Source organism: Trachemys scripta, chromosome 6 (genome assembly GCF_013100865.1).
Source record: "Trachemys scripta elegans isolate TJP31775 chromosome 6, CAS_Tse_1.0, whole genome shotgun sequence".
NCBI classification, from domain to species: Eukaryota; Metazoa; Chordata; order Testudines; family Emydidae; genus Trachemys; species Trachemys scripta.
The window spans coordinates 99,796,813-99,813,490 of NC_048303.1; the positions used below are offsets into that span (position 1 = coordinate 99,796,813).

The 16,678-nt window shown below is 40.6% G+C and overlaps 2 protein-coding genes and 1 non-coding gene across 3 annotated transcripts in view; all 3 read left to right on the forward strand.

The window, feature by feature from the left end:
• The window catches only part of HAUS6 (HAUS augmin like complex subunit 6), a 27,999-nt gene extending 17,136 nt beyond the window's left edge, over positions 1-10,863 (forward strand). The window contains exons 13-17 of the mRNA XM_034774001.1: positions 2,548-2,620; positions 3,293-3,478; positions 5,006-5,141; positions 5,643-6,689; positions 8,430-10,863. Of these exons, the coding sequence (XP_034629892.1) occupies positions 2,548-2,620; positions 3,293-3,478; positions 5,006-5,141; positions 5,643-6,689; positions 8,430-8,527 (1,540 nt within the window). The 3' untranslated portion in view covers positions 8,528-10,863. The remainder of the gene's footprint in view (positions 1-2,547; positions 2,621-3,292; positions 3,479-5,005; positions 5,142-5,642; positions 6,690-8,429) is intronic.
• LOC117879701 lies at positions 2,343-2,474 on the forward strand. The gene has a single exon (XR_004646356.1).
• A 2,158-nt stretch (positions 10,864-13,021) lies between the features above and the next one.
• The window catches only part of SAXO1 (stabilizer of axonemal microtubules 1), a 68,625-nt gene continuing 64,968 nt past the window's right edge, over positions 13,022-16,678 (forward strand). Inside the window, exon 1 of the mRNA XM_034774880.1 lies at positions 13,022-14,044. Coding sequence (XP_034630771.1) covers positions 13,986-14,044 — 59 coding nt within the window. The 5' untranslated portion in view covers positions 13,022-13,985. The remainder of the gene's footprint in view (positions 14,045-16,678) is intronic.

The window sequence follows — 16,678 nt, forward strand, 5'->3', positions numbered from 1 at the left end:
CCCCCCCCCTCTCCATGAATTCTCTGGGATGATCACGGTACCCTCCCCCCACCGCGTGGCTGGTAACAGGGAAGATCCCTGCTAGCCAAACGCGAAAAACTCAGGGCCAATTTCCCATCTGCGCTTGGCTAACTGCAGGGAAGGATTTATTTTCCGCCACAGGCAAACAGCCCAGTAGGAACGGCCACCTCTGTCCCCTTAATTAAGTTCCCGTATTTCAACCAGGTTACCAGGAGTGATATCACTCTCCTGAGGATTACACAACAAGATAAAGAACGGATGTTGCTTGAATGCCAGCAAACACCGGGACCATACGCTGCCAGGCTTTGTCAGGCAATGATACCAGATTACTTGCTGCAAGCATGGCGTGGTCAAGTGTCCTACCATGGAGGAGGGAATAAAGATGCACTGCCCAGAAACCTTCTGGCAAGGCTTTCGGAGTACCTCCAGGAGAGCTTCATTGAGATGTCCCTGGAGGATTTCCGCTCCATCCCCCAGACTTTTCCAGTAGCTACAGACTTTTCCAGTAGCTGAACTGACCGCGAATGCAAAGTCAGGCAAAGTAATCATTAAAAACCGTTTGCTTTTAAAACAAGTTTTATATTTTAAAAGGTAAACTCACCTGAGGTCCCTTCCATGGGGTCAGAGTCTTGGGTACTGGCTTGGGAGGCTTGGGAGGGTACTTCAGTCGGGGTGATAAAAGGATCCTGGCTGTTGGGGAGAAGGGAGTGCTGTGTGCTCTCTGCAAGCTCATCCTCCTCCTCCTCCTCTACCCCATCGGCAGAATCCTCAGGCGTCGAGACTATCCCCGACCCAGAATCCACGAACACAGGTGGGGTAGTGGTGGCAGCCCCCCCTAGAATCGCATGCAGCTCGGCGTAGTAGCGGCATGTCCGCGGCTCTGACCCGGAGCGACCGTTTGCCTCCTTTGTTTTTTGATAGGCTTGTCTGAGCTCCTTGACCTTCACGCGGCACTGCTCAGAGTCCCTATTGTGGCCTCTCTCCATCATGCCCTTGGAAATTTTTTCAAAAGTTTTTGCATTTCGTCTTTTAGAACGAAGTTCTGCAAGCACTGAATCCTCTCCCCATACAGCGATCAGATCCAGTACCTCCCTCACGGTCCATGCTGGTGCTCTTTTTCGATTATCAGCCTGCATGGTTACCTGTGCTGATGAGGTATCTGTGGTCACCTGTGCTCTCCACGCTGGGCAAACAGGAAATGAAGTTCAAATGTTCGCGGGGCTTTTCCTGTCTACCTGGCCAGTGCATCCGAGTTCGGATTGCTGTCCAGAGCGGTCACAATGATGCACTGTGGGATAGCTCCCGGAGGCCAATACCATCGAATTGCGGCCACACTAACCCTAATTCGAATTGCTAAAATCGATTTTGGCGCTACTCCGCTCGTTGGGGTGGAGTACAGAAATCGATTTAAAGGGCCCTTTACATCGAATTAAATGGCGTCGTGTGGACGGTTACAGGGTTAATTCGAATTAAAGCTGATAAATCCGAATTAAAGTCGTAGTGTAGACCAGGCTTATATAACTATCCCTATCTTGAGGGTCCAGAGTTGCATGGCAGCTGTTTACCCTAGTTGGTTCTCTATGGCATTTTAGAAGGTTGTATTTTTCATGGAGCCACATAAGGACTCCTACAAACCTGAAAGCTGTTATGTTTGAAAAAATAAAGGGAGTAAAAATTTCAACAAATTTTGACTAGTTATCTCATTCCTAGAAATCAGTTCATATCATCTGCATCAGAGTTCTCTTCAGATTATCAAAGCAGTTAAAGCTAGACTTGTGTTATACTGAGTGACTTTAGGTAACTTTCTGAAAATTCCAAGAAACTAAATGTGTAACATGGACAAATACCTATGTTATAAAAGGTGGTAAAATGGGTAGGAATACTACTATACATAATTAGATTACTTGCTTCCTAGTGAGTGAACTGAATTTTAATAGCATAGTTTTTAAAAGAGAAAAAGGTAAAATTACTTAGAAGCAGTGATGGTATTTAGTTTAGTTCTTCTGCTTTGCTCATCAGAGCTGACTTAAACTTGTACTAGTAGCCAACTATCTGACTTCATAAAACACCTAAAACACAATTCAAATCCACAAGCACCAAAAAGCTTACAGGCAAGTTACTTAACACTTAAAGAATACATACTTTCATGTGTTGTGACAAGTGAACTGAAATACATTGATACTTAAAATGATGCCCTTATCCTTCAACAGTTTGCTGTAGAACTCAAGCTGATCTCAGATTTCCAATACAAATAATACACTTCTCTTTATATAAAGTTCCACTCTAGAAGTATATGTGGGGGTTTCATATTTATTACTGCTTGGGAGACTGATACACAAATAGGGCTAAAAATTCGCTCTAATTGTCACAAGTCCCTCCCTATATAAAACTGCCTTCTGATGACCGGGATGAATTGAGGGAAATCATAACGGACAGATACGGGGCAGACAATAAACTGAGCTTCATAAGACTTGTATGCAGCATGTTTGGTTTAGTTTCAATAACTGGAATCTTGTCTGTTTTTAGGATGCTCTCACACTTGCAGTCAGCTACACAGAGCTTTCTCACAGCTGAACCCAGCAGTGTGGTACTTGAAAAGGTCAGTTTTTAATAGCTTAAATTGTCTTTGGAAAAAAATTAAACACTTGAGAAATTTGTATTCTGTCTGTCTGCATTAAGAGACTGCAAGGTAAACTTGGCATACTTTCCTGGGTCCTGCTGGTAGATTGAAAATAGTCATGATGTTAGCAGAGCCACCTACCAGAGGATTCCCCAGGCATTGGGAAAATCGCCAGGCTGCATAGCACCTGTGATAAGTTTCCAAGCCTGACTCCCAGCATAGGAAGTGTCTGTACTACACTAGTAATATCTGGTTGTTGGAACAGCTCCTTCTGGGGGCTCTGAAGTGGCAGCACAACTTGAGCACCATCCATAGGGCCAATCCTAAATTATGCTTCGGGGTTTGCATGGTGGTCCCAGGTTGAGGAATGTAAGTATGGTCTAAAAAGCACCTTTGCTGCATCTTGGCTGCACTAGGCACAGAAAGGGCAAACCCAAGGGCTTGCTGTTATCTATATGCAACACTTTACCTACGTAGGCATGCTTTGTGTCCACTTAAAATCTGATTGGAACAAATGTTTTTCAGTGTTTGATTTACTATTTGATTAAACTAACGTTGACACTACAGGTGCTGTGCAGTTTAGTATGGTAGTTCCTTCAGGTTTTACATTTTCACAATATAAGTCTTAAAAACTTCTTTATATTCCTTTAGGATGTACATACTACAACTCCAAAAAGGAAAGAACGGTCTGTTTCTCAAAAAATCTTAAAATATGCAGTGCACAAACCTAGACCAATAGAAGCTTGGGAGAACGGAGACACTCATGTACTCCAATCACCAACTGCAATTAGAAGAGAAGATCCCGTTAAGAAAGCACAAGAGCAACTGGCAGAAGAGGTTAGGAGAGGCTTCATTTCTTAATTACACTTCATTCACTAATCCTGATCTTCTAAAGATAATTTGATCTTGGTACTCCATTTGTTTATGATAACTGTTCTTATTTAATTGTAGCTGTCTAAGCTTAATTTTCAGTCCTTTAAGAAGAAAAGGATAAAGGCTGTAATTTAAAAGTACACATTGCTCAAATACAGTACAATAGAATACTCTTAATTGGAATATCCTAGTGGGTGGTGGCCTTTCTGATTTACCAGAAGAAAAGTAATGCTGCTGTGCAGGAATCTATAAAGCCCATAATATTACTGGAGAGTGTTTACAGTGCTTGGATTTTTCTAAGGTACCCCATTTCTGTATTTGTATTAGATTTCTGTAAATAGGCCTACTTCCACTGGGAGAGGGCTTAAGCCTGTCCCTCTATTGCATCTACTGCTGACACTGTGCAGTAAATAGAATAATAGTCAAGTATACGTAGCTGCCGTTGATGGAACAAACTAATAGCCCAGAAGAGGGAGGGTAGAAAGTTTGAATTCCTTTTCTATATCACACAAATATAGAAGGGACTGAAAGCTATTAAGGCAACAAACTATCAGAGCCAGTATAAGATTCATGAAACTAAACCATGCTGTTAATCAAAGATTGCTTGTTCTTATTAAGCAGCCGTCATTGGTCTTCCTTGGGAGACTATGTGATTAAGCATACCCTGGTGACATAGAGCTTATTGTACCATTCATGCATTTTTTTTTTTTTTTTTTTTATATGCTTGACAGAGTTGATGGTTTTTCCTTTATTTCACTTACTGAAAGCTTTCTACAACTTACAAAACTGATCTTAGGTCTATAACTAGTACATATTTTGGCATTTAACTATAGCATCTGAATATTGTTGGACAAACATTTGGACGTGGCAGATGTGTCCAGGCACTTCAAGTTCTTCGGAGGGACTTTTTGTTACAAGAACCTCAAAGTTGTGCTATATAGTGAGATGGAAGACTAAGTGTCTTCATCCCTGAAATGGTGTAGTTAATTGTCAACTGCACTCAAGAATATTTGTTCATTAATAGAATATTGACATCCTAAGTGATTGTGATTTTTCCCATAATTGTACAGATTGGAACTTAATACTTCTCTTAAATGCTTTTCATCCAGGACTCTTAATTCCTGGTTAATAATGAATCTCACTTCCTTGTCTCTCAGGGAATCTTGTCTCAATGTTAAAGAAAGATGGGTGAACTAAAGCATGGGCTGAAACAAGTCAGTGGTAAATTAGAGAATAGAATGCAGAATTTGATTTCCAGTCTCATATTTTGACCAGGAAGCTTTCCGTTCTTTTCCCACTTCCTCACTTTAAAAGGCGCATTTTTCCATAATGACTCTCTCTCTCTCTCTCTCTCTCTCTCAGCAAGGGTTGTGGAACTCCTAAAGCTTTGGAGCGGGTGGAGAGAATGGGATTCATTCAGTGCTATTATTGGCAGGAACAAAAGTTATTATCTTCCTCAAGAGTTTCCATTCTCTAAACTTTCTCCTACAGGTTGCAGATGTAGTGGTATCAGAATCGACTCAGGGTGCTGGAGGAAAAGGAATGGAGTTAGATGACCTAATTGGCTCATTAGCGTCTAACCCTTTCTTAACAAGGAAACAGATCCCACGAACTCCAGAAAATCTGAGTAAGTTCTGTTTTCATAATGTAGAGTAGTTAAACTTCAGTGAATTTCTGTTTAATAGAGATGCTGCCATGTTAAAGGACAGTCCCACCCCTCCAAACACTGTTCAATCACAATGGCTTTAACTCCTAACAGTTGTCATCAGGATGACATACTTATTATCTGTAACACAACATAGTACCTGTAACAAAATGAACATAGTATGACTAAGGCAGTGTAGAGCAGTGTTTCTCAATGACTGGTGCACGGACTGGCGCCAGTCCCAGAGATCTCCCTGACATAGTTTAGGAGGCAAAAAGTGGTTTCTGGTATCTAAAAGTTTGAGAAACACTGGTATAGAACTCCCATGCCATCACCTCTGTGCTGTCGGCATTCGGGGCATGGGTGGGAAAACATCAATCGTTTCAAAGGTAGCATGTTTACATTTTTATAAAAGTAGAAAAATAGGTGGCTAAACAATATGGAATTGCCCTTAAGTATATTCTTAATTTGTTTCAATCTTAGTTACTGAAATTAGAAGCTCATGGAGAAAAGCTATTCAAGCTGAAGATCCTTCGGATACAGAGTTGGCTCAGACTGAAATGGTGACAAAAGAAGCTCCATTGGATCTAGAGTCTGCAATTTGTAGCCAAATAGATTCTAGTATGGCCTGCTTTATGTCTTCATCTCACATGTCTGACCTTAATGTTTCTAATTTACTAGAAGGGAAATCTTCAGTAAGCTGGATGACACCTGCACTTAAAAAGCAGGTGGTGGTTAGTCATATCAGTGAATCGCCAACACAGATACCAGCTACAAGAATGCCAGATAACGAAAGATCCTGGGAGCTTGGATCAAAACATACAGTTTCAAGTAAAAGTCTCACAGAAAATCTAGAAGAATCTGTCTTTCCAGCTGTAGATAAGAGCATGAATCCTCTGGATAATAGTGCAGAGAGAGAGATTAAAACAGATGCTCTATCACCTTATTTTTGTCAGAATTCTTCAATGCATACAACTCTGTCATGGGATGCCTCTCAAATGGTAAGTGGTACTAGTTCTGACAGTCATGAAGTTATCCAGTTTGGAATACTACATGAGACTCTTCCAGAGGAACTTGGCAACATAAGTCTTAATAGCTCTAAAAGTTTAGAGACTGATGATGAAGTCGAAGGTAACTCAAGGGACAGAAAGTCTTTAGAAAACATAGTGAAAAATGAATGGGCCGCTCAAGAATGCAAACAGGATTTACAGTCTATTCGCAACAGGTATGAAGCACTGAAAAAGACAGTTTTTGGAAATGAGGCAGATTCATTTCAGTCACCTAGAAAACAATTTCTGAGGCATAGATCAGAGATAAACCTTACTCCAGGATGCACAGAAACGAAAGAAGTATTTAGTCCTCTAGGAAAACTCTATGCATTGGATGCAGAGTATATCAAGACACCTTCACGCATGTCTCTTTTTGAAAGAAGGCACACTTTTTCTCCACTGATTGCATTTTCTCCAGTTCAAGACAGACTAAGGCCAATGATGCAAAAGAAACCTGGAGACTTCCTGCATAACTTGAAGGGTAAGTTTGTGCTTTTGACAGGATTGTGCCACTATCTGTACATGTGGAACTCTTCACTTCTGGGTTTCCAGAACATAATCTGAGCACTTGGCTTCTGCTTTAGGAGTTAAGGGGAAGAAGGGAACCACCAAGGTAGTGGATTGTTGCCACAATTACAGCTACTGTCATTCTCCCTGGAAGGAGCAATGTAGGGGTGTGTGTGTGTGTGTGTGTGTATATATGTATATATATTAAAAAAAAAAAAATGGAAGGAGCGAGAAAGATGTAGATCTGACCTTTGGGTTGTGTGCACTTTCTGATGTCTTAGTCTTTTCAGCAGTGGAGTAGAGGGAGCCTTTTAAACTTTTTAAAAAGTGTATATTCAGTACAAGTATCAGAGGGGTAGGTAGCCGTGTTAGTCTGAATCCGTAAAAAGCAACAGGGTCCTGTGGCACCTTTGAGACTAACAGAAGTATTGGGAGCATAAGCTTTCGTGGGGTAAGAACCTCACTTCTTCAGATGCAAGTCAAGAAGTGAGGTTCTTACCCACGAAAGCTTATGCTCCCAATACTTCTGTTAGTCTCAAAGTTGCCACAGGACCCTCTGTTGCTATATTCCGGACAGTCATCCTCCAATATACTCGTTTCTAAAGATTTTACATATGCATAGTTTTCCTTTCTTGAAAAATGACACTTCTCCCCAGAGGTGGGTGATTAAATTGATAAAGTCCATATCTTGCAAGTTACATTTTCCAAATATGGAACTATGGGAGTCTTTGCCAGACTATAGACCCCAAAATGCGAGAGACACCTAGGTAATACTTACGCTAATGAAACACAACATAGCTTTCCACACCAGAAACAGAAATACAGTGACACTAGGCATTTACTGGTACACCTGTAAGCATCAGTCAGTATACTTGAGTAATTAGTATGACAGGAATTAGCTTTGTAAGTGCACTTGCATTTAACGTGGACCCTTCTCAACTGTCAGTCTGCAGTAAGTATCCAGGACACTTTCACTTAAATGTCAAATGGAAAAGTTGATAAGTTGAATTTAACAGGTTAATCTTAAAGGGACAATGACAGACTACAAGATTGCAATGCACTCTATGGGGCTGCATCCTGCAGCTATCAAGAAATTGAAGATAGTAATGAATGTAACTGCTTGGTTAAGTGGTCCTTCTTAAATTGTACTTGCTGTCAGTTAACTTATAAACAGCTTAGATGACACCTGAAAGCTAAATGTCCTAAATGGTTTGGGACCAGATTGTATGTATTTGTAATAAGCAATGCCATGGAAGGAAATCAAGCAGACACTTAAACTAGTTCTCTCTTGGCCCTGCTTGCTGAGAGCTCTGAGTAATCTACATTCAGTAACGTTCTCATTTATTGGAAGTGACTTAAAGATCATCACTCCTGTAGTCCACATTTGATAAGCCTTTTCTCCCTCGGCAGCAGCGGGTAGTTAATATATATTGCTACATAACTGATGCTTTTACATATACCAAACAGCAATAACACTTTTCAAATTGGCTGCTTACAGGTTGTACTTCCAGTGTTGGTGTACACCAGAATCCTCTCTAGTTATTAGTTGCAGCTTCTTTGGTTGTGCAGATATGGGAATTTTTCCTTTCCCTGATTTGGAACAATTGTATCTGTAGGAAGTGTCCTGAAACACTACAGCCTTTTTCCTAAAGCTATCTGGTATGTCAAATTTTTTAATACTATACGTTTATATACCACTACATTCTTTTTCTAGAAGAAGAGAATTTGAAGGAGAAACTGGATGCAAAAGAATCATCATCTGATATAAAGACACGTAAAGATGAAGCAGTTTCACACTTAATAGAATTATGATGCATTGGATGCGTAATGCTTGTGTACTAAACAATTAGACGTATAATTTAAAATGCTATTTGTAACTTACATTTTTCAAACTCATTCTTCCATTTCAGACAGAAATTCTGCCAATACATCGTTAAAATAAGCATTTAAATGTAACCTGGGAAGAAATTTCCTTTGTGTACTGTGTCCATTAAGGCTGAATTCTTTCTTTGGTCATTGACCAGAGGGACTTGGAGATTTTTGACCATTGATATGAGAAGACTAATAGTCAGATGTGTGGAATCAAACATTTTGTTGGATTGTGTGGTTAAGTCATGCACACTGAAACTCCTGAGGCTGACGCGACTTCCTAAAACAGTTCACTTTTTAATCTGAAGTATTTAAAAAAAAAAAAAAACTAGTCAAGGACCCTGTTGAAAAATTACATTTAACCATGTGCATTATAAGATATCAAGGATATTATTCTTTAATTTTTGAAGTCTAGCAAAATTGGAACTTTAATTACCACACAAATTGTGAATGGACTTTGTAGGAGAAAGAGGATGGATTCTTGGAAAAGCCTCCTCTCCCCAGTTCCCTGTTTGGGGAATGACATTTGCCTCCCAATCTGACTTGTCAAGTTTATTTTATGGAGGCCCTTTTTCTGCCACCAGCTCTGGTGCCCCAATTCCACAGCAGCATAGTTCCACTGGTAGTACCCTTGGTTATAGCACTGTTTGTCAGGAGAAATGATGGGGCTATTCAGAGAAGGCCGGGAGACCTTTCCAGGTTGGATACCTGGGACTGAAGGGGGATACATTTGTATCCATCCTTCCCTGCCCATTGTAAGCAACTGAAAACTTCTGTGTGTTCAGATCAAGGTGTGGGTGTGATTTAGCCTAATTTATTGACTTGCAAGGGAAGAGAATCAGTTTGGTAAGATGGAGCCCTGATGTCTATGGCCTCATTATTCCACCTTCAATAAACAAACCTCTTGACTTAAAACTCTGGGGACCAGTGACTGTTCAAGTAGAACTAAAGGCAAAGTGAGGAAAGATTTAGGGAGAGGGGAGTCAAGTGGAAGAAAGGCACATGAATAGTAGGACAAAGGAATGCTCCCAAACACTGTAACTAAGCCCACTAACAAGACCAATTAGAAATCCACTTGTGGGTTAAAGTAATTTAGGATTTTTGTCTAACTTTAGATTTCATGTTTGACTTTGTCTTGTGTTTATTTAAACTTTGTTTTTAAATAGTTTATTAAAATGAAAAACAGTTTTCAATCTTGTTACAGAAATATTTAATTTTATAAACTTCATCCTGCAAACCGAGTCTAAGATTTGTCTACTTGTGTTCTAGGCAGTGAAATGGGACTTGATATCTAAAGTGATTCTGCATTACTATGAAATAAAGAGAATTAGCAGCATATTTACTCTAGAAATCATAAACTGAGCTCCAGTCCAGCACTGGGCTGAGGATTTTGTAGAGTTGTCTTTATCATTGTTGAACTCCAGCCACTGATCGGAGTATACAAAATGATATGTTTCAATGAATTTCCATTTTAAATGGTCAAAATAATTGACACCAAATGACCAGGATTTGCTGGATAAGGTATTCTTGTAGAAGACCAGTAGGTATTGTTGGAGCAAGTACAGTAAGAACTAGATAATCTTTGTCTTCATGAGAAACAATTGGATATAAGGTTTTAATTACTAAACATGTTAGAAGGGTTGGATTGTTTAATCATGGAGAAGTTTTTTTTCCACCAGCTTGCCTATGAACAGACACTGTAGCTGCATTCTCCACTGCTATAAAAATGCTTACACAAGTATTTCTTCGCCCTTGTTTGTTTTTTAAAAATCTGAATTCCATGGGCTAGGAAAGATGGAATTTCTCTTCAGCAAACAATGCAAGACTGAAAAAATTAAGCCCTTTATACAAGTCTTTGACCTCTTGGGCCCTCCCTGTGATTTTTGCATTATTCCTTTGTGATGGCAGGTAAGTTAGCAGTTGAGAAGGTGATGGCCATTTGCTAAGTAAAATGTCATCTTAGAAAAGTATATTTCTATTTTTTTTGCCATCAACTTTCTCCTAGCAGATTAATTCACTAATCCTACTTTACACAGTGAATTCTGCTGACAGCTAAATCTGAATTTGGAAGGCAGAGCACCATTACTTTCACTAGCTGAAGTTGTTACTCTGAGAGGGAAAAAAAAAAGGTACAGTGTGGGCTTGTTTATCCTCCATGATTTTCGATATCAGTATACATTGATCCAAACAGTCAGTCACTCATTCTGTAATCCACATTTAGCTGCCACTATTGGTGCTTCATTCTAGCTCACTCTTCAGTATTAAACATGTAACTGTCACATTCAGTGTACTGGTGCTTTGTGATATGCTGATGGGGTACAAGGTGAGGATATGGAAGAAAGATGAATGGTGCCATACTAAAGTTGCTTTAATCTAAGAATCTGAAATATGATATGAAGTACCTTTAAAACTGCATAACCCGCTCATCCTAGAAGTTATGTGGTCCAGACTCTAGGTGTTTGCTATATTGGCAACATCATCATTAATGGAAGCAGAGTAACTGTGTTGTTCAATAGTCGAAGCTATGTTGCCTTTACATTAAACTAGTGTGACAAATCAAGATTAAAAAAGAACATAACCTACATGGAGGCCAGAATCTGTCCCCTGCAACAGTTGAGCAGCAGGTGCTGCTGTCAGGGCCATTCAGAGTGCCAGCAGCAGCAGGGGGATTGCAGAACAAGAATTTGAGTAGAGAAGGGAGAATTCAAACATACCTGCTTAATGTATTGACAAAAACAAATTTCCTATTACCAGCACTGGCACTATATTGATAGTTGACCTAGTGCATTGACTGTTTAAGTTACATATTTCATACATTTAAATATAGGAAAGGTTTGTTAAACTACATTGTGCAAATGCATTTTGCTATGTTTACTATAGTGTATGTGTACTGCAGGCTACTGCCCCAGTCACAGTATTGCAGTAATATCAAGGTTGCAGTGACTTATTTGTAAGACAAATGGAATGTCCTTGCTGGTGGGGAAATCTTTCCACTCCCTCCACAATGAAATAATCAGTGGTAGATGTCAGTTCATATTTTATTAATGCTTTTTTATTTAATCCCATGCTTTAGATTATAAATGCATAACTATTTAACCACTTCTCATAAAATCAAATATTGTGTACCAGTGATTTCACTTTTAATGTACCTTAGCATTCTTCCGCATCAAATGAGCTCTTGCATACTTCAGTTGCTGTGTGTAGTGCACATGCTACTGCCATGTATCCAGCTCTTTGGGAAGAAACATATCTACTGTCTAAGAACCTAACACCTTCACCAGTAATTCAGGACAGAAGAATATTGTATCCCAGTGTTTTTCTAACTCTTCTGTAGTTAGATGACTTCTTAAAACAAGAAATGTGCACTGCCTAACCTCCCACTCTATTTCCTCTCTCTGGTGAGGGAGGGTGGCTGTAGTTTAAGAATTACTGCTCTAGCCTGGTGAAATGCCAGAGGAAGTGCAGGTAGAATGTACTCAGATTGTAATTTGCCCAGATCAGCTAGGGTTAATGTGCTACCTCCTGTGCAAAATGCTATTGTTCAAAAGGTCACTGCTGCTTAAAGCCTTGAGTTCGTCTTATCCAAAGGACAGCTCTTCCAGTACCACAGGGCTCCCTAATAGGAGATTGAGGCAGTTATTCAAGAATGACACAGGGCAGGTCTTCACTACGGGGGGGGGGGGATNTGGGGGCTCCGATGTGCTACTACAATATACATGATAAATAATGTGTCATATTAGAACACAACTGATGGTTCCTCATTTGCTTGTTTGTTTCTTTCTTTTCTTTTTTTCTGTGAAACTAAACAAGCTAAAATAATCAGATAGAGCAATTCACTGGTGATAGTTAGAAGAATTTTTAAGGCCCCTGTTCAGGAAAGCACTTAAGTAACTACATGCTTAGGTCTGACTTCAGTAGGAATTAAATACATGCTTAAAGTTAAACATTTGCTTAAGTGATTTCTTAAATAGGGATGTTTTCCCGAACTGGGGCCAAGTCATTGACACTGCTCAGCCTTGGTGGTTGAGGCATTGTTCTGGCTCAATTGTTCACTGCAAATAACTTATCTAATGGACTGCATCCTTTCTTATCTGCTAACTAACACATTCTTAATGCTCACAACCTGGTATTTACAATAATTCAACACATAGTTTGTGCAAACAAAATTTTTCCAATGTGTTCTTGAACGTTGCTATCTTTGTAATATGATTGGTTATCTAAGGGCAGGTCTTCACTACGGGGGGGGGGGTCGATTTAAGAGACGCAAATTCAGCTACGCTATTCGCGTAGCTGAATTCGACGTATCGGAGCCGACTTACCCCGCTGTGAGGACGGTGGCAAAATCGACCTCCACGGCTCCCCGTCGACGGCACTTACTCCTACCTCCGCTGGTGGAGTAAGCGTGTCGATTCGGGGATCGATTGTCGCGTCCCGACGAGATGTGATAATTCGATCCCCGAGAGATCGATTTCTACCCGCAGATTCAGGCGGGTAGTGTAGACCTAGCCTCAGAGAAGAGCTGGTACTGGACCATTTTCTGTAGCTCTAGTCCCTTTATTCTACAGGCTGAGCTGTGTTCAAAAGCATTTCTGAAGCAGTTTCAGGTAATGCAGTTTTGCCAGCCTGTTTACAACTTCTTTCCTTTAAACTAATTAAACTGCTCATGCCAAAGGCTGTGCCTACCCTAGACTTTTCATTTCAACTTCCTTACTCCGGAGGAGGAAATTTCATTCTTTCTTATCCAGTAGTCCTGCTCCACCAGCTGTGATAGCCTAGATGGCCTAGTGACTAGCTGCCAGCATTTTAACACTATCTAGAAGAACAATTGGTCCTTAAAATGTGAGTGGCTAGTCTATACAAGTGTGTGTCTCTCTTCCCCCATCCACACCCTCCGTAACATTTTTAAGTAGTGTAGACAAGGCCTTGTCTATCCAGGTGCCAATTCAGCCCCATTGTGCCCAGCCTAGGTGTCGGGGAGTCATTAATTAACTACACTGTAGGGACTATGCTGACAGCAGAGCTGAGCGTTAAGGCTTGCCCTGGTGACCTCACAAAGGCACCCTGGGTGACCGGATGGTTGTAATCCCCTGGACCTCGCAGTGCTGTTTGGGGCTAGATGAGAAGCAAGAGATTGAGGAGAGGCTTGAGAGCAGAGGTGGCCGGGAAGCTCGGGCGTGCGGCCGCAGGGAAGCGAACTAGCTGTGCTATGTAGTTCACTTAGTACCGTTCTCACCTGCTGCAGCGAATCCGGCTTCCGGCCGGGGCTAGCCCTGTCCCTGGCGCTTATAGAAACTTTCTCCGAAATACGCCCTTGGAGGGGCTGCTATTAAAGCGGCTCTCGGTCCCAGAGCTTCTGCTGGAGGGGGAGAGACAGCGGCTCTAGCTCCAGCCCGCCGCAAGGATGTCGCCTCCCGTGACTCCGCCCACCAAGAAGTGCATCTGCCAGCTGTGCTCCTGCGGGTATGTAAGAGAGCCGGCCGGACTGGCAGCTTCAGGGCAGGACCCTGCTGTGCTGCTGCCATAGGAGCCCGTGGGCATTTAGCCGCTCTTATCTGGGAGTAGTATCGTGCCCCCCCCCCCCAAATCAGAGGGTTTCCAGGATGGATTTTGCTTAGATGTTAAATTTCCCTGGGCCTGGGGCACGTGTGACTGCAGCTGGTAGGTAGTGCCCCGGTTGCTAAGACTTCACGGGGGGATGAGTAAAGGGAAGAGGGCGAGAGAGAGGAGTTTGAGTGGATTTAAATATTTTCTGAAATAGTCTTATTAAAATATACAGGGATGTAACCTTTCTGTGTTGTATCCATCTGCGACAGTATCACTCCATTATTTGTAGCTTGTTTTGTTCTCTATTTATTGTAAAATCTTCATTCTAACTGTTCATTATTTATTTCTAAACTTTCTTGTAGGTAATTGAAATGTGCCCCCAATAAGAGAGCTTTAAATTTCTTGGCTAGAGCCATTCTGGGGGACTGGTATCATTGTTACAAGTCTTTGCTTTCCTGTAGTGAAAAACGATAGTGCTTCTAAATGTGTTTGTTCCACAGGGTATGCAGGGTGAGAACGGTAGAAATGGAGCAGACATCTAAAAATAACACTGTTCATTCCTCACTTTTTAAATTTCAGTTCTCCAGTGGCTACTTGCTCACAGCAGTGGTCCAGAAATAACCAGATCTCCTTTTTCATAGGATCCATCCTCCCAAATCTGCAGAGGAAAGAATAAGATTATCAATCAAAATACTCTTTCTGGTTGCAGCTCAATTCCGATAGTCACCATAGATTTAAGACTATAAAACACATCTAATTTCCCCTCCAGGCAAAGGAAAGCTCTGAATAATAAATGAGGGAAATAAAAATACTATAGTTCATAAATTTATGTGAATGTTATCCTGAGATTATTCTATGTTTCAATTTGCTTGGGCTTGTTAGTGAAAAGAATTCTGCTAACACACTTTTGTATTTCAACTATGACAATAGATACATTTTTGCAAAATGTCTTTCTTTATTGTTCTCGCTTATGGTCTGTCTAATGTCTGTCAACAATTTAAATTATATTATGTTAATTATTTTTTTCATTTTATATTTATATTGTGGTAGAAATTAAAAGGTCACAACCAGGTTGGGCCCCATTGTGCTAGGCCAGGGATCGGCAACCTTTCAGAAGTGGTGTGCCGAGTCTTCATTTATTCATGCTGATTTAAGGTTTTGCGTGCCGGTAATACATTTTAACCTTTTTAGAAGGTCTCTTTCTATAAGTCTATAATATATAACTAAACTATTGTTGTATGTAAAGTAAATAAGGTTTTTAAAATGTTTAAGAAACTTTATTTAAAATTAAATTGAAATGCAGAGCCCCCCGGACTGGTGGCCAGGACCCGGGCAGTGTGAGTGCCACTGAAAATCAGCTTGTGTGCTGCCTTTGGCACGCATGCCATAGGTTGCCTACCCCGTGCCAGGTGCTGTACAAACATAATAAATGACCATCTCTGTTCTTAAGAATATAAAATCTAATATAATTGTATTAATCTAATCTACCTGTCCAAATACTTGTATCAAACTCTTTGTAATATATGAGCATCTCTGTGTTCATTCCTTTCATCTTTCTAGCTTTTTTTTTTTAATTTTATTATATATTTTTTTATCTATGTTGATAACTCCACATTTGGCTCTGTCTGGGAAATGTAACTGATACTTCAAGCAATGGTGTAGCTCTCAGACTGACATTGTACTTTGGATGTGGTGACGGAGCTAAGTTTCTAGCTTTACGGACTGGATCCACCAAGATGTTGTGCATTTTGTCCCCAACAGAGCGAAGTACTTGAGCGCACAGTTATCTTCAAGCGTGTGAGTAATTTCATTGAAGTCAATGGAACTACTCACATTCTTTAAGTTAAGCATATTGGGTGTCCTGCTGGATTTGGGCCTATTTTGGCAAAATCCGTGCCATGGTCTTTGCCATCAAAAGATAAATGTACTAATGAGCTAAGAGAGTTGAACATCCAAAAATGTTTCCACCTGGGTTGTGAAGCTCAGGTATGGGATTAAGGCTGTATATTTGGCTCTGAGGGTGAAATGGCTGTTTACTTCTGGAACCCTTTTGCTGCTTGCTGACTTGTGGAGTTGTCAGTGCTGTAGGCAGCTACTTGCCCGCCCCTCAGTTTAATGAGGTGTGCAGCAATCTTGTTTTAGCTAAACTAATGTAAAGTGTTTTTATAATTATGCAAATTACTATTGGCATTTACCCAGTAATAAGCAATGGTCTCACTTACTGAGGATTGCGGTGACTTTTGTCCCTAATGGCCAATAAGAGTTTAAAAGTCAGTCTTGCTGTATCTTTTTCAGAATTAAAATTGAACCCGAAACAATGTACTCTGCTCCTCTTGAGCAAAGACTGCCTCATGTTGCTTAACTGAACAATTTAAAGAGGTGGCAGGGGTAAGCCCCCAAAAGATTCTTGCCAAGATGTTGGATGGTGGATATAGATACAGTGTTGCACACACCTTTGTGCATCTTACTCTGAAAATCAGACCTTTAGTGTCCAAAGCTATATCCCAGTGCAGAACTGTCATGACTATGTCACAGCCCAGATTTGCCCAC